The sequence below is a fragment of the Lepidochelys kempii genome, chromosome 6 (assembly GCF_965140285.1).
Source record: "Lepidochelys kempii isolate rLepKem1 chromosome 6, rLepKem1.hap1, whole genome shotgun sequence".
NCBI classification, from domain to species: Eukaryota; Metazoa; Chordata; order Testudines; family Cheloniidae; genus Lepidochelys; species Lepidochelys kempii.
Window position 1 is genome coordinate 103660459 of NC_136385.1, and position 25195 is coordinate 103685653.

The 25195-nt window shown below is 42.2% G+C and overlaps 1 protein-coding gene across 3 annotated transcripts in view; it reads right to left on the reverse strand.

Annotated features, from left to right (window-relative positions):
• TRIP11 (thyroid hormone receptor interactor 11) overlaps positions 1-25195 on the reverse strand; it is a 71026-nt gene that overhangs the window by 8652 nt on the left and 37179 nt on the right. For all 3 annotated transcript variants that reach the window (XR_012159535.2, XM_073349449.2, XM_073349450.2), the window contains 7 exons: positions 18671-18834; positions 18202-18305; positions 17792-17891; positions 4854-4935; positions 3833-3947; positions 3085-3210; positions 1479-1623 (listed from right to left, as the gene is read on the reverse strand). Coding sequence is in view for 2 of the 3 variants with exons in the window: in XM_073349449.2 (XP_073205550.2) it covers positions 1479-1623; positions 3085-3210; positions 3833-3947; positions 4854-4935; positions 17792-17891; positions 18202-18305; positions 18671-18834 (836 nt within the window). In the remaining variant the exon portion in view is untranslated. The remainder of the gene's footprint in view (positions 1-1478; positions 1624-3084; positions 3211-3832; positions 3948-4853; positions 4936-17791; positions 17892-18201; positions 18306-18670; positions 18835-25195) is intronic.

Below are 25195 nucleotides of genomic sequence, written 5' to 3' on the forward strand. Positions count from 1 at the left end.
AGATTTAAATATCTGAAACCGTGACGTTTATGATTTTTAAAATCCTATGACCCTGAAATTGACCAAAATGGACTGTGAATTTGGTAGGGCCCTAGATATAACCTATGTTTTTCTTTTGAGTTCAAATATCAGAAGAGGAAGCAGGCAAAAATAATCAGGTTTATAGTGGAAACTAAGTTGCTACTGCCACTCCATAATAATTCAATAGGTTTATTATTTTTTTTTAAAAAGAAGATCTTTTACCACACAACTGGCTCAAACTCCTATAAATACAGCAAGGCTACTCACGTCCTTTTGCATTGGTATGGGATTTACATCCTTATCTTATGCTTCTTCCATATGGTTTATCTCTAGCAACTGAAAACTTAGATACCAAAACAATTAAGGGATATAGGATGGGTGTCTTGTTTTATAAGGGAACAATATGGTTCCTGAATGAATAAAGTACCTCAGAACTTAGTTTTTCCATACGATGAAAATGGGCTTTTGCCAAATAAAATAGGGTACCCTGCCTATTATATTATAAATGACAAGAGTACAAAGAAATATGAGACCTAATTTAGCTTTACTGAAAATATTACTTTCAGAGATAAGCTGGTAGGGCAAATTGGAAATTCATTCTTTATGTTTCTCCAATTTACCTGTAGCATGAAACAGTTATTTAAAACTTAATACTGCAGCTTACAGTTGTTGAAGTTTTAATTTAAAAAGGTTCTATGATCAGCAACAGTTGGCATCTAAAGATGAAGTCCTAAAAGGCATATTAAAAAAAATCATTCCATATGCAAAACTCTGATTAATTAAATTAAGGACTTGATCCTACAAAGTGCTGAGGATCCTAAACATATATTACTCAGCAGCATGTGCTCAGTGTCTTACAGGATCAGAATCTAAAGGAAAGTCAATTGATATTTTTGCACATACCTGCTAGGAAGTATTTCAAGCACAGGCATAATTGTTCAAGTATTCTGACTTTACCAACGTGGAGAACAAATTAGAGATCCTTTCTCAGATCAAAAATCAATCTCAGATTGTTTAAAAATGTGAACTAATCTGCTAGTTTTAGCCTAATACTTAGGAAGTGAACTGGTGTTACACATCACAAACCACCACAAGGTTGGCGTTGTTAGCTCTATGAGACCCAGGCTGAACAGCAGGGATGCTGCAAATCAGGACTAGAGCACAGACATAACCACATGCAGGGAAGATTAACCACCATCTGTCTGGCTCTAGTGCTGGCTCTCACCATCAAAAGCAATATATTCACTCAGAGATTAAGGGGACTTTTGGGGGGATGGGGGAAGGGAGAAACAGAATTTCAAAGTGGTCTAAAGGAGCTAGGAGCTTAACTCCCATATGCCCTTTAGAATATCCAATCAGAATGAAAGGGCGGAAGGATGGACGGACACACACACACAGTCTCTCCCTTTAAAGTTTAACACAGAACTTCAAAATTTTCCACTAAGATATGCTGTTACCTGTAAGGCTGCTGGATCTGGTACTGTTAGGATTACAAATTCCTGTTGCTCCTAAAGGTTTCATGTCGTGAACAGAGAGTGTGGGTAGGGGAAGGTTTGGACGTGATTCTGTTTCGAGGAACTTCACAAACAGTTCTGAAAAGGACTAGAAAGAACATGCCCACTAATTAGAACATTTTCAATAATTTTATGGGTACATTAAGGAACGTAATTTTCTTTAATTAGTAACTGCTTCGGGGCCAGGATTTAGAAAGTATGACTGGTCCCGAAAAGATTTTTACTGGGCTACTAGAATTTTTCTAGTCCTAAGGTCACGAGAAATCAGACCTTAACATGTGGTGATCATGGAATTTATTTAAAAAATTATCAGTTAACCTTCAGTGACACAGCAAAAATATAATTTAAAACTTTAATAATTTCAAAGGTAACATTTGTACCTCCACCATCAAAGTCTGATTGTTTCTTGAATCCCATGCTGCTACTGACATCATAAGCAGAAGAACATGGACACAGGAATATTGTCACTCAAGTTACAACAGCTTAATAAAGAGGAGAAAATGCCAGATTTTTTTTTTTTTTTTTTAAAGGCCATTACTTTCTCCACTTTGTTTACCTGAGACACTATGCCATGGCAATGGGAACAGGAACTGCTTATGATGTCAGCAAGAGCATCAGACTCAGACTTTGCTAGGAGAACAAGCACTGCAGATACAAAATTATTAACCTTCCTCTTTATGCCTGTGAAGCTACTGAGTCAATTTTTATAATTAGCAAACACACTGGAAAAAACCTGTTCTAAATTAAATTAATTGACATCTACACCTTAAAAATCACAACTCTGGCTGGTGACTTACTTTACTACTCCACTTCATTGCTTGGGTCATTTTAGTAGCCAGTATCCTCCCATAACCTTACAGTTAGAGATTAATGCTTTACATCAATTCTCCAACATTTTTATTCTGTGGAACAGTGAACAAAAAACAACCCCAAAAACATCCCATTCTGCCGACCACCAACGCCAGCTCCATTCTACTGTGTCAGAATCACCACTTTATACAACTTGAAAAGTGGCTGCTTTCTCAAGAACTTCTGAACCTAAGACCAATGATGTACAGCACAGAAAAGCTAGGAATTCCAGCTTTCAAGTTAAAATTGAAAGGAGGGTGGGGGGGGCACTTGGGGAAAGGGAAGGACAAAATTGTAATCAAAGTATGATTTCATGGTCTGATATCCTGCAGCCTGCTGAAAAAACTCCCAGCTTTCAAACAACATATTTAACCTCTAACTCTGAAGGTCCACACAATAAAGGTCCCTGGTGGACAATGGTGTCATCAGTCCCTAGAAGAGCTGTAATATTTTGGTAGTAGCCCAGCACTTAGCACGGACCTCAGGCCAATATGATTTTTAACCTTCTATTTATTACTCATTTAAAAAAAGGTTGGAAAACAAAGTAGTTGCACTAACCACACAAGTAATTCAAGATCTGTTATCAATAAAACCAACATTAAATCAAGACCAAAATACCAAAACTAAAAATGTTAGCATTTATATGTAACTGTCATGGTTTTTGCATTAAAATGCAGAGAACTGTATAATTAATCCTTACGCTACTGAAAACCGATTGATTAGTTGGTCTTATAGGTGTGCTCGGGACACTCTTTGATCCAGCTCCTCCTCCACCGAGCCAACCAGTCACCCATCTTGTAACACCTTTTTGGTCTTCAGACAATAACTAGAGAGAATTTTTTTTAAAAAAAGAGAAATGCTGAAACAAAGAAAAAACAGCAAAACCAACCAACAAAAAGCAAACAAAACAATCAGCTTATGGCCTGGCTCCCTTACATTTGCTCACAAATGGCAAAGGGAACTGATCCAGATCATCCTACTGATGAACAGCGAACCCTTATTTACTGACAAAAGCTTGAAAACTGTTCTCCACCTCTCTGAAATATCCTCCTGACCTAAAATCCTGTTATGCATAAAACCATTGTTTAAATAAGCCTATATATATGAGTTAAACTAGTTTGACTAACTGAAGTAAACATTCTGAGACTGTCATATTACAGCTACTGTACTAGCAACCAAGTGAAGCTCTTTCCTTCCACTACATCAACATCCATCAGAGAAAATGACATCCTGCATCTATTATTCTATTAAAATCATCATAAGATCCAGTAGGATCAGCATGCCCCTCTTTAAGAATGAACACAGATGAAAGGCCAAATTTTTTATTTTCCATAAACATTGCTTTGCCTTGACATTTAACGTAGCAGCAGAAAACAACATTCTGTTTTACTAACATCACAAATATATGTCAAATGAAAGAGGAAGTCTAGTTTTTAATGCAGTATTACCTGATCTAGCTCTTCCTTTTTGATCCCCAAAATACTTCCCATTAACCTTAAGACTTCATGACGCTTATTCTTTGGAGTATGAAAATGCCCAATGAAGAGATTTCTCATCAAGACCCTACAAAAATGAAGAGAAAGAGCTAATTAATCCATTCAGCTTTTACAGAACTCAAGGCATCAAAATATTAACATATTAATCCTTATTCCTGAAATGATTTCACATACTCTTTTCTAATTTATCATCATGATACACCAAAGTCAAAATGTATGATTCAAGAAATAAATGGGAACCTCACAAATTTCCTTTAAGCTCCCAAAACACTTCCTATACTGTGGGTTATAATTTGGAGACGCTTGCAAACGGCATTATCTACGGAGACTGAGGGAACAATAATTCACACGCTGAGGAAGTGATATATTTCATGGAGATGGAGCGAGAGAGAGAGACTGAAAATTCCACTGAAACTAAACTGAAGTTGCATGAGTTAGCTTTGACGTAAACTGGACAATCTGGTAAAACGTTCATTCGTTCGAGTAGGAAATCATCCCTACCTACGATAGCATGTAAACAAGAAGCGAAGTACTGTCTTGAACCAGTCCTAAGGGAGGAAACAGTAGTGTGGCTATAGTTTTAATATCAATTCTAAGAGAGGGGAACCAAATGAGAGTCTGATATCCAGATGATACCAGCTATGTGAGAAGGCCCTATACAGATTACAATGTATATGCATTGAACTACAGATGGAAAGTAAAGAAATTAGAGTCAAACTAGAATTATAAATAAGCATCTATAATGCTAATTTTGTTTAGACAAACATTTTAATTTCCATTTTCAAAACTAATCTTTAAAATGACTGTACAATGGAAAATATCATGTATTCACTATTTTTTGAAAGATTTTATGCAGAAACCTAATTCTACACCATGACTACTATTCTTATGCTGTTATTGTAGTTTTAAGAAGGGATGTATAGGATGAAGAGCAAAGAAATTATAAATACACCAATTAAAGAGAGTCACTTACTTGTCCACTTTCCCTTCTGTGCTGTTTATAAGGTTCATTAGTTTGTTTTGTGCATCTTCTAACATTTCTTGTTTGAGCTCACCTAGAGAATTAATATGTAATTTCACTGTAAATTAACTAAAATAGAAGATTAAGATAATGTACACTTCAACGTCATATACACGTTTATGTTTTCAAATAAAATGCATCAATATTATTAAAATAAGCTTTTTTTTAAAATAAAGATGTATTTGGAAAGTGTTCACTTAATAAGGTATTTAATATTTTAATATGAGCTAAAATACCCAGCACATTCAGTGCAAAGTGAGCCAAAGCACAGACAGCAGCTCATTCAGTTAAAAAGCTCAGAATTGTGGGCATCAAAGTTTGGAGATCTGCGGAGTGTGCTTGAAGCTACCGAGAGAGATCATGGGGCATCTATTCTGACCTACTGGATGTCCCTGCCAGTGAAATTTAACTGTTTGAAGAAAATTACATTTGCAATGCTTTCAGCATCTGGATCCACATACTTCTGTGAACAGGTATTTTCACACATGAAATCTGTCTTCTGTCCCTCTCGGAGCTGGTTAACAACTGATCACTTAGAAGCCTGTGTGCAGCTTAAAGTATCCAAATACGCGCCAGACATTGGAAAACTCAGCAAGGGCAAGGATCACATTAAATTGATAAGATCTGCATTTTAATTTAATTTTAAATGAAGCTTCTTAAACATTTTAAAAACCTTATTTACTTTACATACAACAATAGTTTAGTTATATATTATAGACTGATAGAAAGATACCTTCTAAAAACGTTAAAATGCATTATTGGCACGCGAAACCTTAAATTAGAGTGAATAAATGAAGACTCGGCACACCACTTCTGAAAGGTTGCCGACCCCTGAACTAAAAGGTATTTCCAGGGTAGTATCAGATGCTAAACGGTAGTGTTAAATGCTAAACTATGGTGGTTTCTTTTCCTATCATCATCCTGGCAAATCCCAAAGGAAAATGGCCTCTTTGCAGTTTGAGCACCACCTGGATCAATCTTTGTCTAGTTTACATTTGTCACCAACATGCAGGACACGGGAATGGCCCTTTCAGAAGGTTTCATTAGTCAGTTTCACCTCAGTGGCAGAGAATCCCTTAGCCACTTCAGCTACATGGACAATTGCCTAGATTATACTGAAGCTGACCACCTTGACAAACACCCTCATGACATGAACGACCCTGGAGATGTCTTCTCCCCTGACTAGGGTTAAAATGATTGCCAAGTTTGGATTTTGCAAGACATATTCCCTCAGGGTTACATTCACCCTAAAGCAAAGGGCAGGTACAAATATCTATGTACCACATATAAGGCTTAACTGGGACACAGGAGCTTCGTGCAGAGCTTCTGTGGTAAAATGGATTTCACTCTCAAATAAACTAACACTAACAGAGACCAGGAGCTTTTCCTTCCCTTCCTCTGCAGAGTTGAGTGGCTATCATCTTCAATCCTGTAGGAAATGTCTGTCAAGTTAATCTACCCTTCCAGAAGGTTCCCCCGCTCATGTGTGTGTGTATATGTCAGAATTTCAAATTATACTTGTAAATTTTAAGTAAACTTTTTAAATTTAAATCCAATATTCTCTGTATTAAGAAGCTGACCATAAGATATGGACATCTACTAGCCCCAATCACTAAAATATGTAAGTAGAATTCCTATGAAGAACTATCAATAAGTAAATATGTATTTGCGGGGTAACTTCATTTACCTTTTTTGTAACAAATCATCTGACATACATGGAAAAACACGTCACTCTAATTTCCACATGGCTTGTAATCCTTTGTAATATTCAGCCCACAATCGTGTTGGCACAGTGGGGTTTTCTCAATTAACAGTAATAACTCCCATGCCACCCTCAGCAGGACTTTCTATATACATCAAAGAGCTTAGCTGTGAAACTGATATGTTCTAATGTATCCTGTTTGAGGACTCCAAGTATAACTGTAATAATTTTGCTTCACAAACTGAATTTTATAGAATACAGAGCGGAAGGAAAGTAACTAGTGTAATGCTGGGAAAATCATACTCTAGGGGCATAAGGATTAAGCTTTTTATTCAAAACAAAAACTGTTCTATACACTATTTATAGATTGATTGCTCTCTCTTTGCAATTACACACACCCCTCTAATAATCAGATTTATTATTGTACATCAGTATCAATTACACTCTGAATACAAGGGTATATTGAGAAATCCCACATATTAGCATTAACAAACTTTGAGGGTGCGATGAGATCAGAAAACCATCCTGATGCGTAAAGTGCCAAAGAATGGCTGCTTAAATACAAAAACACATTTGAAAATTACAAAAGTTTTGCAAATCCTAGACATTAAAGGGCGTGGGGGAGAGAAAAATCACATTGCTTTTAAAATCAAGGTTTTAAAGATATAAATTAGCATGTGTATAAAATAACTTAATATGTGGGATTCCCCAAGACCAAAGTTTAAAGGAAGAAATTTTAAGAAAAGATGACAGCTCTGGGGGGCCTATATATGTTAGTTGATATTGTATGTTGTGTAGGTCTTTCAGAGAGCAACAGGGAAGAGAAAATAGTTTTAAAAAATGGGAAAATGTGATTAGAAAACCAAAAAATTGACAAGGAAACTCAGGAGCAGATGTAGTATCTGAAAGTAGCTTTTAACAGCTCCCCTCCCTTTTTTAAAAAAAATTGACCATATTTCAACTTAATGATGTTGCTTTAGCCTACACTATTTTTCAACTGACCATCTCAAAATTTATTCCTCATAGTCAATACAAACATTACCAATACATTTTTAAAGTGAAAATATTCTTGCTAAATATATTATTCTACTTTTGCCAAAACATTTATTCTATCATGAGCTCATTAAGGGTCACTTTAATGGCTATATTCCATCATAAGTTTAATAAGGGTCAATCTACTCTCATTTGTAGAATGAATAAACAGTTTTCTAATCAGTCCACATCTCAGAAATATATTTCCTTCTAAAGTATTCTGACATCACAAGTATAATTTCACAGTTGAATACAATTTAATCATTTACTTCATGGGTATGAAAAGAGTGCATAGCAGACGAGACCGGAGACAAAATTCAGCATGGATTGCTGTAAATGAGACATTTATGACAGTCTCCAATAATTTGTTAACCATTTATGGCAAATCAAAAAACTGCATCTGGTACGTCTTATATTTTCCCATTAAATATCAGTTCTACTGCCAAAAAAAATCCATAAAGAAATTCTTCAAAAGATTTGGCCAAAAAAGCTGCGTCTGGGAATGTATCTGGCCCATTTTCAACAGGACATCATATGTTGTCTTGAATATATAACGTGTTAAAAACCTGAGAGCCTTTTCTGAGAAAAAAAAAAATCTACTGTTTGATAGATACTTGTAACCAAGTGAAATGTTGTTTCCCTTATGCATCAAGTTTTTAAATTAAACTGCTTACATCACATTAAGCAAGACAAGGTAGGTGAGGTAGTGTCTTCAATTGGAGCAACTTCTGTGGGTGGACGAGACAAGCTTTTGAGTTACACAGAGCTCTTCCTGAGATCTGAATATTTCCTCATTCACCTTGTCTCTCATATCCTGGGACAAAGATGGCTAAAACAACACTGCAAATATCACATTATTGTTTTAAACCATACTAAGATCCAACCTTACCTCTAAGTTCAAACCTACTGAGACCTACCAACCTTCCCACCATCACAATCACCAAATGCAAAAATATGGGACTCAGTTCACTCTGGCATGAGCACACCCTCTCACAAAAGAGATGGAGTTTTGTCTGCTTACACCAAGGTTCAGTTTGGTCCTTGGTGTCAGGAAGAGTTTCACAGGGAACGACTATACTGAAATCAAGCTATACAGATGGTTCAACTCACTAAAAAAGGTAACTAGCTGCACATTCATGTCGCGGCTTGATGTTTAATTTACGTTGTAGAAGTCATATGTGAACTAGGGAAAAATACCCCAAACTTTGCCCATGGGAGGCCAAAGTTTTGCACACACAACTGGAATTTGAGTAAACACTCATTCAATCAACTAGTAAGAGTCACAGCTTTTCTGGACAATTGTTGCTGAAACAGTTGAGAGTTGCCAAATTACTTTGCACCCTTACTTCCTCTCTGACCCCAAGCTTTCCTATCTGTTTGCTTTAAAAGGAAAAGTTTGTTTTAAGGGACAAGAATGAGTTGATCAATGCAGATGAGGAACAAAAAAAATAAAAACACCAAAAAAGTTTTAAAATGAATGGTAGGAATCAGATGAATATGTTCATTGCTCAACAGCAGAAGCTACCATTACAGGGGGCAACGAGACACTCTGGGCTCCTTTCCCCAGGGAAAGAAGGATCCCTCAATAATTTCCCTTTGACAGGGGGAAGAGAATGAGCAGAAACCAAGAGCTGCTAGTGACTGCAGGGCACAAGTGACCCTTTGCCATCCCCTCATCTTCAGACACTAATTAACATGGACACCTTCTGGCTCTCTTCCTACTCCCAGATCCTCATATCAAGCCTGAATCCATGCAGTGGACTGGGTAGGTTGAAAGCAAGGCATGCAAGTGGAGTAATGGCAAAGCAGGTTGGACTAGGTCACCTAAATGGGGGGCAGAAGGAGGGATAGTCAGGAGAGCGAAGGAGAAGAGAAGGAAAAGGTAACAAGACAGGTGCAGAACATCCCCTCATGCCTGGAAAAAAGGGTTTAAAACTTGGCTAGATTATTTAACAAGCTCAGTACTCTTAATTATTTGTGGGTATTTCAGATCACAAAACCACCATAAAATGTGAGGCAATAGCATAACTGTAAATCTTGCCTCAAGAAAGGAACATGACTAATGTAGAAGAGATAACAAGTCAGGACTGGGTTATATTGACAGAACTGTGTAGGAGAGCTAGCACAACGTTTGATGCTCTCAGACCACTCTGATGACAACTACAATGAATTCAACAATAAAAATAAAACAAATCCAAAGTTCTCCATATAGCCATTATTTGAATTGCATCAAAGGCACCTGTTTTAAAACTAATATTCTCGCAATCTAACCTTACTGATGTTTGCCATATACAAATACCTAAATTTTCACAACTAAGTTTTCATTTTGTGAACTTGAGACTGTATCATACAATGTGCGGATACAGATATGAAAAAGCAGAGCTGATCATTTTTACTAAAATGTTACTGTGCCTTTTAAGGTTTCCTAACATTGTTTTAATGTTAAAACTCTATGTCAATGAATCATTAATCTCCAGCTTGTTTATGAAAGAAAAAGCCACACAACTCTTCTTTATATGATTCATGTCTAAGTGCAGTCATAAAGCAAAAACCATTTATCTTTTTCAAAATTGTTTCTCCTGGCAAACTTCTTCACTGTCTGGCCAAGTTGTGTCTTAAAAATAAAGTACACTATAACAACATTTATCAACATTCTTAGATTAAGTACTCTAAATATGTCCAAGGCATCTTTCTAAACAATAGAGCAATCAAGAATCTTGCATTCCAAAACAGGTGAAATCAGATCCGAAAATATAGTCTTTAAACTAATCTCTGATACAGACACGTAACTCCCATTGATGTCAATGTGTATGTGCGGTGATCGGACGCTTTATTATGAAGATTAAAAAAAACAAGCAGAAAGTATGAATATAAATTGCTTTTTGCCTACTGCCACACAGATGTCAAAAAGTTTTTAAGAAATTGTTGCCATAACACTTCATATCCTTTTTCCACTATAATGTCCATCACTACCTTTCTGTATGCCCCTCCATCCAATCTCACCTCTGCTGGTGCAACTTCTGCTAGCTGGAACATCTTCTACTTCTCTGCCTCACTGCCTCTTCAACTCATTTCAAATCTCAGCCAAACACATCTTCATCCCTTGTCTCTATACTTACCTTTCATTTTTCTTCTGCTGTTACTAACTTGGTAACTATTTAATTCAGACCAAAACTTCCAAATACAATTTATATCAAAGACACAGTATTTTTTTTAAAACAGGATAGAAACACAGACCCAGGATTATAAACACAACAGAAAAACAGTGAACGTTCAAGAAAAAGCTGAAGTTCCAGGAGAGAGCTATTTGCATACCTATATTTTATTATAGTTAAGATATTTTTATGGCACTCATCACGGTCCTATCTGAGCACCTTAGAAACATGCTTTTAAAGAAGGTGACAAAACTAACTCAAGGGCACAGGTATCTTAGAAAGAAGTCTGAATACAAAAGGCTTCTCCTGATAGGAGATCATGAATAAAAACTATAAACTTCCTTCAAATAATCAGTTTAAGAAAAAATTAAAGATCTTCAAGGATGGCACAAATCTGCTCTTTTACTTCACAGAAGAAAAAAGGGGAATTTCCCATATTGTAACTGGAGTTCTTCAATATGCATGGCTGTTACTTGTATTCTACTGTGGGGTATACACTCTACACACCTGGGACTGAAGAATTTGCAAGCAGTGTTCATTGGTCCATGCCTATGTCTTTGCTCTCCTTGTGCTTTGTAACAATGTGTAACAATGATATAAGGCAGTGGTTCTCAAACTATGGATTGGGACCCCAAAGTGGGTCGTGACCCTGTTTTAATGGGGTCACCAAAGCTGGTGTTAGACTTGCTGGGGCCTGTGGCTGAAGCTGAAGCCTAAGCCCGAAGCTGAAGCCTGAGCCCCACTGCTCAGGGCCGAAGCCAGAGGGATTCAGCCCTGGGTGGCGGGTCTCAGGTTACAGGCCCCCCACCTGGGGCTGAAGCCCTTTGCATGGAACAGTAGGGCTTTGGCTTTGCTCCCACCCTGGGTGGCGGGGCTCAGGCTTTGCCCCCCCCCCGCACCGGGGTCATGTAGTAATTTTTGTTATCAGAAGCGGGCGGCGGTGCAATGAAGTGTGAGAACTCCATAAGGGATGGTGCAGACCAATCACCTCTGGTTCTTTCTCTACTGCAAATCGTTTAAAGATCTGAAGCAGAGGGGAAGAAAGGTGGGTTGTGCAACGTAGTTGGGGACAACAGATCTCAAAGAATTCCAGTGACAGTAAGGTAACTTTCTTTTCTTCTCCGAGTGCTCATCCCTGTTTGTATTCCGCTGTGGATGATTCACAAGCAATACTGAGGTAGGAAGAGGGTGCAAAGCTACAAGCAGTTTAGATGCTTGTAGGATTGCCACCCCAAAGAATTAACCATCTGTGGAGGCTTGAATGAGGGTGTGGTACCTCATGAAAGCATGGCTAGAGTTCCACATTGCTGCTTTGCAAAAGTAAGGAAGGACACCTCATGAAGTGACTACTGAGGCTGCTTTTGTAGGAAGGGAGATACAACCCAAGATGCACTCAGGGATTCTTTGGGAGAATAAAGCTTGCCCTCTGGTTCATTCTGCTATAGAAACAAATAATCCAGGTGGCATTCTGATATTTTTTATTCTTTGCAGGTAAAATGCTAATGCATGTCTCACATCGAGGGAATGAAGTCGGGTCTCTTCATTGGTGATATGAGGCTTCAGAAAAAAACCGAAGGTAAGTGTATCGCCTGATTTCCGTAGAAATCTGAAACCACTTTAGGGGTGAATTTTATGTGCAGCCATAGCGAGACTGTCTTTGTGAAATACTGCATATGGTGGATCAGCCATCAAGGCCCTGAGTTCACCTACTCTTCTAGCAGAAGTGATGGGCAACCAGGAAGGCAACTTTTATGGACAAGCGGGACATGGCTAGCGGCTCAAATAGCCTAGTCCAGGGGTAGTCAACAAGCAGACTATGGGCCAAATTCAGACCGCCAGATGCTTTTGAATGGACTACAAAATCTTTTTATTTACTTATGATCATTATTGTTATTATTTTTGTATTATTTTCTCTGGAATTTGGACCTTGACTATACCTTAACCAATAAATTTGGACCTTGACTAAAAAATAATTGATTACCCCTGGCCTAGTCAATGTCGAGAATATGAAGATGAGTTCCCATTGTGGGGTTGGTTTCATCACTGGTGGGAGGGTTCTAATCAGACCCTTGATGTCACCAGGTGAATGAAAAAATGAACAGCTTTCAATAGCCTGGGCCATTTGAGAGCAATGAGAATGACTAGCGCTCTGTCCTGTCGGATCTTTCACAGAACCTGAGGTAATAGCAGAATGGGAGGAAAGCATACCTCAGGTGGCCTGTCCAAGACAACAGGAGAGCATTTCCTTCAGAGCTGCATCCCTGAAGTCTCTTGGAACAGAATGTGTCACACTTCCTGCTCACCTGGGATGCAAACATCTCAAGGAGGGGTTCCCCTCTGAGTGAAGATGTTGTTCACCACTGAGTCATGTAGTCCCCATTCATGATCAGTGGCAAAATGTCTGGTGAGGCTGTCTGCCAGTGAATTGTGGGCACCTAGTAGGACAGCATAATGTGCTTCTCAATACACCAATTCCGTAAGTTGACCGATTGATTCTGTGCATGGTGGGTGGATTTTGCCCCTCTCTGCTTGTTTACATAGAACATTGTCATAATTTTGTCTGACATTATCAGGATATATCAGGATCATATGAGTGGTACGAGTGCCATGCAGGCTTCAGACTGCTTTTAGTTCCAGGAAATTTATGTGCATTCTAGTTTCCCGAAGTGTTCAAGTGCCTTGTGCTCTGTGATCATCTATATGAACTCCCCAGCCTAGCAGGAGAGTATCTGTAACTATTGTTTTGTGTTGCTCTACGCATACACACTGAGGAACTTTCCACCATGGCAGCGAAGCCTTCCGGGAGGGTATACATACTGTTCAGAGTTAAGCTTGTAGGCAACGGAACTGTAGTCTGGCAAACGGCATCACATCACATAAGTACATGATGCCATGTGCTCTAGAAGAGTGAGGTATACCCAAATTGATGTCTGAGGGTTGCACATGACTTGGTCTATCAGATCAATTGTGGCATGGAATCTGACTGTAGCAAAATAAGCCCTTGCCCTGACCGAGTCCAGAGTTACTTCTCTATGTTCTATGGACTGTCGCCGGGGTCAGAGTAAATTTTTCCAAATTCAGGCAGATACCCAGGAATGTTAAGATATAGAGCAGCAATGGAGTTGATGCCAGGACTTCTGGCATCACCTGTGTGACAAAATGGGGATTTCCCCTTGTTATGGTGTATGTGAGTCTTACTATTGAGCCTATGAGTTTTACTGTTTTGCATGAATACTGTGTGTGCCTCAGTTTCTCTGTGTGCTGCACCAATACCTTGTGGTAGGAATAGGGGTGAGTGACTTTGGCTGAGACCTCTGGGGCAAGTGAGGCTGCTCTAGCTGCCTGCACATATGCTATGACTGGTGCCCTTCGTAACCTGAGACCCAGGAAGGGGATGCAACCAGGTGACTCTTTGCCCAGGAAGCGAGACAAAGACAAGGAGGATCAAAGAGGATGTCTGAGGTCGAGTAGCTGGAGGCTGGCAGTCTGCTTGGGGGACTGGAAGAGGGGGAGTCCAGGCTGTCTGGCCCAGGACTCCCCAAGATGGACTTCGCTGAAAGTCACTGATTTCTGTGATAGCAAGCTCTGTTCTACACTGTATTCCTGTCAACTAATAAACCCTTCCGTTCTGCGTGCTGGCTGAGGGTCACTGCTGACTGAAGAGTTGGGGTGCAGGGCCCTCTGGCTTCCCCAGCAGCCCCGTCCAGGCAGACTCGCTGAGGGAAGCGCACGGTGTGGAAGGGGATGCTGAATGCTCCAAAGTCAGACCCAGTACAGTTGAAGCTATATAAGCTTCTTGCCCTGGCAACAGTATGCTCAGAGAGAGGAGGCATGCTGCTCCAGAGTCCTGACTGGCTTCGTATGGAGTAGTTCCAGAGCATTGGCCGGTGACTCCATGACAACCTGCCTTTCAGAAGCCAGCTATCTAAGTATGGGAAGATGGTGGAGCTGTTGCAACTGTGCTGTGCTGCTACGACTGCAAAGACATTTGTAAAGACCCTGGGGTGCAGCTGCAAGCTAAATGGAAACATTCTATACAGGTAGTGGTCAGGACCCACTACAAATCTGAGGAACCTTCTGTGAGAAGGGTCAATGTCCACATGAAAATAAGCATCTTACACATCAACAACTATGAACCATGTGTCTTTGATCAGGGATGGAATTACTGAGGTCATTGTGATGATGCAAAATTTCTGTTTACAGATACAAACACTGAGTTGATGTAGGTCAAGAATAGGACTCCACCCTCCCTTCTTCTTGAGGGCCACGAAATATTTCAAATAGAATCCTTTTCTCTGATGCCGAGGTAGCATCCCCTCGATAGTCTCTCTCCTATGATGGGAAATAATCTCCTGCAGGAGAGTCCCCTCGTGATAGCGATCCCTGAAGAGAGATAGGGAACAGGGTTTTGAATGGGCTGGAGAGAGAAATTTAATGGTATAGCTGGGAGGGATAATATCCACTACCCAGCCGTCTGTTGTTATTCTCCAATTATGGGGAAAATCGGGCTAGGTGACCACCAAAGTGAACACTGGAATTGGGTGGATATGGCATCAACATCAGTTCACAGCTCCTGAGTGTTCTGTCAAAAATATTTTTTGAGCAGGGGGTGAGGTTGAGTAGATGCAGCTGATGTAGAAGGAGCAGTGAATCTAGATCATTGCACCTTTTGCTGTTCGCAAGGTGGCTCATATAAACACTAATAATAAAAGGGTGTGGAAAGGGCATATGTTTATATGGCTGCTTATGAAATCATCTTTACAGGATTGGTGTATATATAGGGAGCAGAGGGCTGCCCTGGGGGTCCTTTAACAAGTGCAAGGAGTTATCCATCTTTTCATTGAAAAGGCTGGTTTTGTCAAAGCACAAGTCCTCTGTGGTATTTCTGAATTCTCTAGAGACTCCCAAAGCATGTAGCCATAACTGACAGTACATCACTATGGCAGTTGCCATTTATCTTGATGCTATGTCGGCTGCAACAAGCAAAGAGGTTCTGGCCACCAACTTGCCTTCATCTGTAAGGACTTGAAATTTAGCCTGGTCTTCTTGAGGGAGTTTCTCTTTGAAGTCCAGAAACTTTGAGTAATTTATAAAGTCATACTTGAACAGCAGAACCTGGTAGTCTGATATTCCAAATTGGAGATTAGTAGATATAAATACTTTCCACCTGAAAAGGTCTAAGCATTTGGCCCCTTTATCTGCAGGGGTGATCCTGCAGGGGTGATGCTGCCTGGATCTTTCAGTGGCTGCCTGAACAACCAAGGAGCTTGGGGCAGGATGGGTGAAAAACTCTGCTCCCTCTTGGGGGTAGGAGCACATGTCATATATACCATATGGGTCTTGCCGATTCCAGTATGGCTTCACTGATCAGGAGCACTATTCAACTGAATATCATGGATTGTAGGATATCCAGAAATTTATGCTGTGTCCTGGATCTCTTTTAAGGAGATCTGGAACTCCTCTGCCACTCTCCATAGCAGCTCCTGGAACTTTCTATGAACACCTGGAGGAAACAGTGAAGTCTGAGTGACCATCTCACTGTTGGTATTGATGATTCTAGCTCATCCTTTTCCTCTTCCATGGGTTCCAGGTGAGGTTCTGACTGACCCCTTGGAGGAGAGGGGTAACATGACTCCCTACTTGTTCGCATGGATTCTGGGTACCAGTAGGGCCAATAGAAGGGATCAAAGGTAGGTTGTGGAGGTCCCAAAGGCACGGGGTACTACTACTCCCGAGAAAGATGTGCTAGGTTGGGTGGATGAGGCTGGTTGCAAGAGACTTTCAATCACCTATCTGGGCTGCTCTCTCTCAGTGGAGGTGATGACGGTTCCTCTGAATCTGCAGCTAGCAAACAGGATGGTGAACTTCTTTCAGAGACGCTTCTTCCTCCTGAAGTCAGCATCTCCCGAGTCAGGTTGGCCCAGACAATAGGGGAGCTTGAAGACCTGGGAGAAGGAAGATATCCTCCAGAGCGGTAAGTCTCTACCCTCCTTGAGAATAATGGAGTCTTATCACCTAGCACCGTCGGAGTCAGCATGGCTTGAGTCTTAGTGGTTGGTGAATCATTAAAGGGGTGCAGCAGTACTGCTGGTAATGCATCTCCCTTTGAGTGCTCTTCATGGACAACAACGGTTCTGGGTCCTTATAGAGTCCCAGTGCTTAGATTTTGTCAGTGTCTGAACTGGTGCAGAGGTCAGTACCAAAGGAGCTCTGCTCCTTTGCGTCTTTTGATCATGGTCATGTGGCTTAGGAGGGCCTAAGTTTCTGGGGCCTGGATCCAGTGACTCTCCCCACTCTGACAGGACCAGGGAGGGATCCCTCCTTCTTGCAGTGGATTTACAAAGGCATCTGCTTTTATGCTTATGAATGTCCCCATCTCTCATAAGACCACTCAGACGAAGGGTCTTTAGCTTTAGCAGATACTGAACTTAGTGGAGATATGGGCTTCCTTGAGGAAATAAAGGAATCGTTAGCTGGTTGTCACTGATTGAAAAGGAGCAAGGACAGGAGACAGTTTTTGAAGCCTGGTATCCTGGACATAATCTAAATCCTATACTGGTGAGGCTGGGAGAGTACCAGGGGGCTGGGGGTGGGATTCTAACTAATGGCTAACTAATACTAGCTAGCAGAAACTCTATAAAACCCCACAAAACTTTATGTAATTTTGAATATTTACAGAATGAAGAGAAAGGATCAGTTCTGGATACTGGAGGGTCCATCCCAGATCATGTGGCAGTAAGAAGGAACTGGAGAGTGGGTTGGTCTGCACTGCCCCTTATGCCTGTGGTTTGAATCACAAGGAGAGCAAGGGAGCAGGTGTGACCAATGGACAAGATTCTTCCAGTCCCAGATACATGGAGAATGTTTGTATCCCAGAGTGAAATACACATAGGGACCAACACTCAAAGAAGTTACTAGTTCACACCTTTGCTAACTTTTCAGGAGTACTACACCATCTCCTCAATTTTTTGCACACCTTTAAAAAAAATCAACTTGTTTACCTTGTTTCCTAAGGTCCTCAATTTGCTCCTCTTTGAGATCCAACTGCTCAGTCAACCTTGATGCTGCATCCAAGGCAGCATTTGCTTCCTCTAAACTTTCCTGTAAGGAGAGGAAAGTCACTATCACAATAATCTATTGTGATAACAAAAATAAAATATTTCAGACTCAAAGATTTTAATCACTGTTATTTTAAATACTTGGACTGTAAACATCAGAAGAAAATGGATAAGCAGCACAATTTCATCTTATTGGCTAGGTTGCCCTCCTTTTCTCCTCCCTTCCACTAGTCAAAAATTCTACTGATCACTTATAAACAGTGTTATCTAATATATTCCTGTGTAATAACGTATTTAAAAACTCAACAATCAGGATTATTTAATCCAGTAATTTAAAAATCTTTTCAGCCCACCTGTAAAGACTCAACCCTCTCTTCTAGCTTTTCAGCTTTTTTTTTCCATTCTGCAGTCTGCTTTTGGTGTTTTTCTAGTTCCGCTGAATACATGGCTTTCTCCTCTAAAAAAGAAAGGGGGAGGGGAGGAATAAATAAATAAAAAAAAAATCACACAATCAGTTCACACTTTCTAATCCTCTAGGTTGTGATGTATAACATCAAACCTTAGGTATGGAAATCCAAATACAGCACCGCTAACAGTGAAATTCCGAACCCACTGAAATCAATGGGATTTTCACCATGGACTTCAATGCGGCCAGAATTTCACCCTAAGTGTATTAAAGGTAAAATAGAGATTTTGAAATTAAAATCTACTTGAAGGCAATTGGTGATAGCCAAATTATAAACAATGCACCAAACCACACCTATTATACTGACTGAAAATTTTCATTGCAATCTTTTCTTCAAGATTTTTGATGCAACTTACCCTGCTGGAATTGCTCTAGTACCATCTGCAGGTTGGCCAGTGACAGTGCATACTGTTTCACCTGATCCTGTGACATGGTAAGCTGAAGCAAGGTTTCATCTCTCTGCCTGGATACTAGGTTCAGCTGCTCTTGCAAGGATTCCACCTGCAGACTAGCTTGATGGCTTCATCAAAAGAAAATATTTTTTTTATATACATACATAGAAACACCCCCATAAAATTCCAGTTATCTGAATTCCCTCTATCCAATAAGCTGATAGTCATCTGAATCCAGAGTGCATTCTCCATATTAATTAATAGCACTTCCATTTATCCAAAAGTTTGGGATGTCCCCCAGGTCATTCAGATGAATGGGAATGTAGTGTAGTATAGCACGTCAACTACTTGTTGAATACAGTAGAACCTCAGAGTTACAAACACCTCAGGAATGGAGGTTGTTCATAACTCTGAAATGTTCGTAACTCTGAACAAAATGTTACGGTTGTTCTTCCAAATGTTTACAACTGAACACTGACTTCATAACAGCTTTGCAAATTTACTACGCAGAAGAAAAATACTGCTTTCCCTTAATTCTGTCGTAGTTTACATTTAACACAGTACTCTACCATTTTTTGGTCTCTGCTGTTGCCTGGTTGTGTACTTCTGGACCCAAATGAGATGTGTGGTTGACTGGCTTGTAACCTGAGCCCCGCTGCCCAGTACTGAAGCTGTTGGGCTTCAGCTTTGGCCCTGGGCAGTGGGCCTCGGGCTTTGGTCCCAGGCCCCAGCAAGCCTAAGCCAGCCCTGGCGACCTGATTAAAACGGGGTCCCGACCCACTTTGGGGTCCCAACCCACAGTTTGCAAACTGCTGTTCTACTGTATCTATTTTCTTCCTTTATTATTCATGACTGAAGATATTTTCACAGAAATAGCATTCTGGTCTCAAAGGCCCGATCTCTTTCCCACTGAAATCAACGGGTATCTTTCCATCAAATTTCATGTGAGTTATTAGTGTCACAGAGTTCAGTTGATCTTGTTCCTTATTCTCCATTTGACGTCACATTCCTCTATTTATTACAACCAGAAGATTATCAATTTGATTCATTACTGTGTTACTCCCATTTTATGCTAGGACTAGAATTTATGAAAAGTAACTAGAGCTGGCTATTTGAAGTTTTCTATGAAAAATTTGGAAAAACATTTTGATGAAGACAGGCACATAACTTCTTTCAGTCATTCCCAACAGTTCTAGAAAGAAGCAGCAGAAAATTTTTTGCAAAGCAAAGACCCTGTTTTTGTGCTAACACAATTTATAGTGATGACTGAGGTAACAGCAAAACAATAAATTGTACAAGAGACTTGTTTATAAACAAGAGGTCACAAAAATTTGTACTTAAGTTAAGCATTTTTTAAGTTTAACAACATTTGGACACAGTTTCCGCCCTTGCTTTTTATTAAACTAATCATTCATGAACACTAATCCCCATTTTCCAAATTTATTTTAAAACAAGAAGGTATGGGAATATATCAGACAGAAAGAACACCCATCCATAGCCCTGACCACTTGTTTATTTGTTTGGTCAGCTGGAATTAGACAGGAAAGCAAATTTTTATATTTTTAAAATAAGACAGACATTCTTTTATGTTAGATTACATTAACATATGAGTTTTAAGACAATCACGGGATAATTTTACATCTCTGAATCTGGTACAAAGATAGTCATACTTTAACAGCAAGAGTATGACAGGTATTAAAGCAGCGGTTCTCAACTATTTACCATTGTGTCCACAAATGCAGCTCTCTTATGTGGGTCACATCCACATATATCTATCTATCTATCACCCTGCCTGTTGTGGCTGCCTCGTCAGGCACACATCCCTCGATGCATGTTCCCAGACAATCAGGGGTAGGGGTGATCTCATGCACTGAGCCATGGGGGTCCCTACCAGGGAAGCTGCCCACGGGACAAATTTCCAACCCACACCAGCTCTACCTCCAGAGACGGGACTTACAGGGCAGCCTCCTACTCTGGCTGTGAGCTCCGGGTCCAGACATGGCCAGCAGGGAATGAGCAGGTGGGCTCATTGCTCCAGGCAGCCCAGGACATGCTCCAGCCTGGAGCAACCTGGCACCACTGTCTAAGCCATCTGTTGATAGTCATAATCCTGTCACACCTTTGTTGCCCTTCTCTAGGACAGGCAGAATCCCACTGAAGATCACCTGAGCCTCTATTTCCTTAAGCGTCTTCCCCAGCCTGGCACAGTCTCCCTTGATACGTTCCAGCAAGAATCTACCGGTATTATTTGTTCCCACATGAAGGACGATCAGTGGATTCTTTCCTGCTCCCTTTAGGATCCTCTTCAACCTCAGGTCCACAGCCTGTATCTTAGCACCTGGAAGACAGCACACCCTTCTGTTCTCTGGATCAGCTCTGGTTACAGGCCTGTCCATTCTTCTCAGTAAGGAGTCCCCAATCACGTAGACCTGCCTTTTCCTGGTGACAGTGCGATTCTCCAGTCTATTCCCTGTTCCCTCTGGCTGCAAGTTTTTTCCATTCTTATTCTCCCTTGTAATCCTCTTCAACCCATCCTGTATCCTCCTGGGACTCATATTTGCTGTAGTCTCCATTGATTCTTCCCCTTTTCCTATAGGACTAGCCACTCTTCTCTTCTTCCTTGCCCTTCCACCTTCACTGACCACCTGCTGAGCCCCTTCTTCATTTTCCAACTCTGCAAACCTCTTCTTGAGCTCTGTTTCTCCTTCACTAGCCCATCTTTTCCTCTGCCTGGTTCTCTTAGTCACATGCTTCCACTGTCCATTTTCTTCACCCAGCAGTCTCCCCTCAGAGTTCTTTGATCCTGCTTCCATCTGCAAGCCTGAGCTGTTCCCTTCAGCCGCCTCATGTCTTTGCTCCATAATCCGCTCGAACCCCCTTCTAAACTCAATCAGACTTTCCACCTGCATCTCCAATCCTCAGATCTTTTCTTCCATCAGCTCTATCAGGCAGCACTTCATGTAGCCGAAACTCTTTCCAGGTCCCCGCTCCAGGATCACGTACATACCACAGCTGTCACATCCAGTCATCTTCATTGTGTCTTCCACTACTTGGGTCACTCCCACTGCTGCCTCTGTGTCTGTCATAGCCTTCCCACCTAAATCCTGTTAATCTGGGAAACACAAACCACACCAAAACACTAGCACCCACAGCAAAAACAAACCCCAAACAAGCACCGCAATACCAACTCCCCTTACAAACTCCCACTCCAACTCCCCTGTTTACAGCTCTGTTTGCTGGCTCCTGTGCCGCTGCAACTGTCTGCACTGCTGCCTGACTGGCTGGCTACCTTTATAGGACCCCTACTCAGAGAAGCCCCGCCCCCTGATCAGGGCTCAGCTTTTCTCCCAGCACAAAGCCCCTACAAGCCTCTACACATACAAATAATACAAACACAAAACAAAATAAAAATACCTTCTCCTCCAACAGAATTCCCACTCAAACTCCCCTGTTTTACAGCTCTGTTTGCTGGTGCCTGTCTGGCAATGCTGTACTACGTAGGTACAAGCAGCCATGTGTCCTAGAAATTTCAGGCAGTTCCGTGCTGTGTAGGTGGGGAACTGCCTTAGACCCTGAATGATGTTGCTGAGGGCTTGAAATCTCATTTCAGGAAGGAATGCCCTTGCCTGTGTTGAGTCCAGTACCACCCCAACAAATTCTATCCTCTGAACCGGGGACAGCTTTGATTCCCCCTCGTTCAGTAGCAGGCTGAGTTCATCAGAAGATGCTCTTACAAAGGCAACTTGCATCTCTACTTGAGCCCTTGATTAGCCAGTCGTCGAGGTATGGGAACACCTGTACCCGTCGCCTGCGCAGGAACACAGCCACAACTGCCAAGCACTTGGTGAATATGAGAGGTGCTGCTGACAGGCCGAACAGGAAGACTGAACTGGTACTGGGTGGTGTTCACCACAAACCCGAGGTATTTTCTGCAGGACGGAGTTTTCGCTATGTAAAAGTAAGTGTCCTTTAAGTCAAAGGTGGCATACCAGTCTCCTGGATCCAGTGAAGGGATGATGGAGGCCAAAGAGACCATGTGGAATTTAAGTTTCTTCATGAACTTGTTGAGTTCTCACAGATCTAAGATGGGCCTGAGCCCTCCTTTGGCTTTCGGTATTAGGAAATACTGGGAATAGAAGCCCTTGCCCTTCTGATCCTGAGGAACCTCTTCCACTGCCCCTACCGAAAGGAGCTGCTCGTGAGAGGGGTCCCTGAAGGAGGACAGGGAAGAGGGGGTGGAAGGGCGGGAGGGCACAGAATTGGATGGAGTATCCCCTCTCTATTGTGCAGAGCACCCAGCGGTCCAAAGTGATATGGGACCATGCACGGTAGAAAGGGGATAGTTGGGACGAAAAGGTAAGGCGGGGTAGATCCAGCTCTTGACCTGGTATGCCGTCCTCTTGTGTGCCTTCAGAAGGCTTGTTTCTGGCCCACAGAAGGCTTGGTCTGGCCAGAGCCCTGGCCTGAGGACGGGTGCGGCCTCTTCCTGCCACTCTTATTTCTCCTCCAGGAACAGTCTTGTTGGTAAAACCGCAGAGGAGGTTGTGGCCTGAAATGCCTATGTTGTGTATACCCAGGGACTTGATGATAGCCCTTGAGTCTTTTAAACTGTCCAGTCTTCTGTCTTTTCAGAAAACAATGCCTGACCTTCAAAAGGGTAGTCTGGATGGTCTGTTGGACTTTGTGAGGTAGTCAAGAGACGTGGAGCCATTGTACAGGCGGCTGCATCCGCGCCATAAAGAGCCGCCTGCAAGGAGGCCCTAGAAATGAGTTTGCCTTCGTCCATCAAGGCATTAAATTCAGATCGGAAGTCTGGTGGTAACAGCTTGGCAAACTTGGCCATCACTTCACAGGTATTAAAGGAATATCTACGAATGATGGCCTGTTGGTTTTCAATCAGGAGCTGCAAACCACCCGTGGGAGTATACTTGAATAAGTCAAGCTTTTTGGCCTCCCGGTTTTTAGGAGAGGACCCCTGGAACCCTGGCACTCTTTGGTTCACAGCATCCACCACCAGAGAATTGGGTGGAGGATGAGCATGCAAGTACTTGTACCTCTTTGAGAGAACAAAATAGCATCTTTCATTCCTCCCTGGTGTCGGGGGCAAGGAGGCCGGGTCTGCCACAAAGTTTTCATGGGTTCACTTATAGTTTTAATAAGTGGCAGCACGATACGCAAAGGTCCAGAGGGGGTGAGGATGTCCACCATGGGATCGGAATCCTCTACCACTTCCTCTGTCTGGATCCCCAGGTTCTGGGCCGCCCTGCGCAACAACTGTGGCAGGACCCTACTATCCTCCAAGGCTGGGGCCGTTGACATGCCCACAACAGCCTCATCTGGGGAGAATGAAAACACAGCCCATGGCCCTGGTCATCGCTCGCGGTGCCAAGAGGGTCGCGGTACTTGTGGGGCTGGTGTGCCAAGGCTGCTGGTGACTAGCTCAAAGTGGCAGACGGTGGCGCAGGAGTCATCGCCGGAGATGGACCTCGTGCCAGTTGTTGGAGAGGGGCAATGGATGCTGACACGATCAACACTATCTGGATTTTGACGCCTGGTTCTGACCCTGGGCCTGATGGTAAGCCCAGGGAGTTCAAAAGGGCCACTGAGTTGGTGGTTTCCGTAGAGGTGGCCATAGTGACTGAGGAGGCTGGCGGTGTCGCCTAGATCTAGACCTCCTGCCGCTGGACCTATCCGAACGATAGGATTCCACCTTGGACTCCGAGGTCTCCAAAAAAGACGACCATGGAGGAGCGGTACTGAGTAATGCTGAAGAGCAGTGCTGAGCCTCTGGGGACTGATACGGTTCCCCCATGTGGGCGGCCAGTGCCAGAGAATGGCGTACCAGAGATGGGGAGCGGTGTGACATCATCGCTGGCTTTCTCCTAGATGGAATAGGCGGACTGGCTACCAGCGGTGCCTTGTCCCTCCTTGGAGAAGGTGGAGCCATCAGGCGAATAAGGTCCTGTGCCAGATCAAAAGTCTCCGGAGTGGAGGGGAGTTGAATGTCCCGGCAATGACGGTCCGGAGAGCGGTAGTGGAATGGACTTGACTGGACCCCTTTTGGCGCAGGAATTGACGAGCCCTTGGGAGCTGCCAGGCCCGAAGTAGGCTGGGTGGGCTGAGGTCTCCCTGCTGCTGTCTCTTTAGGCTTAGGAGGGGAAGAGTGCCCTCCCTCCTGCCTCTGTCTTCTGGGGCACCGGGGATACAGATCAGCACGTACCAGAAGTCTTATGTTCGGTGACGTGTCAGTGCTGGGAGTCCTTAGTCTCCTTTCTAGGAACTGACTCATGCGCCATTGGCGCTGTTGCGCTGCACACGGAGGCAGCGGTGCTTGGCATGGGCTCCGCCAACCCAGGGTTGGATTGCAGGCGGAGGGCTGCCTCCATGAGAATAAGTCTGAGTCTCTGCTTGCAATCCTTAAGGGTCCTCAGCTGAAACCCTTTACAAATGTGGCACTTGTCCTTTTGGTGACTCTCACCAAGGCACTTC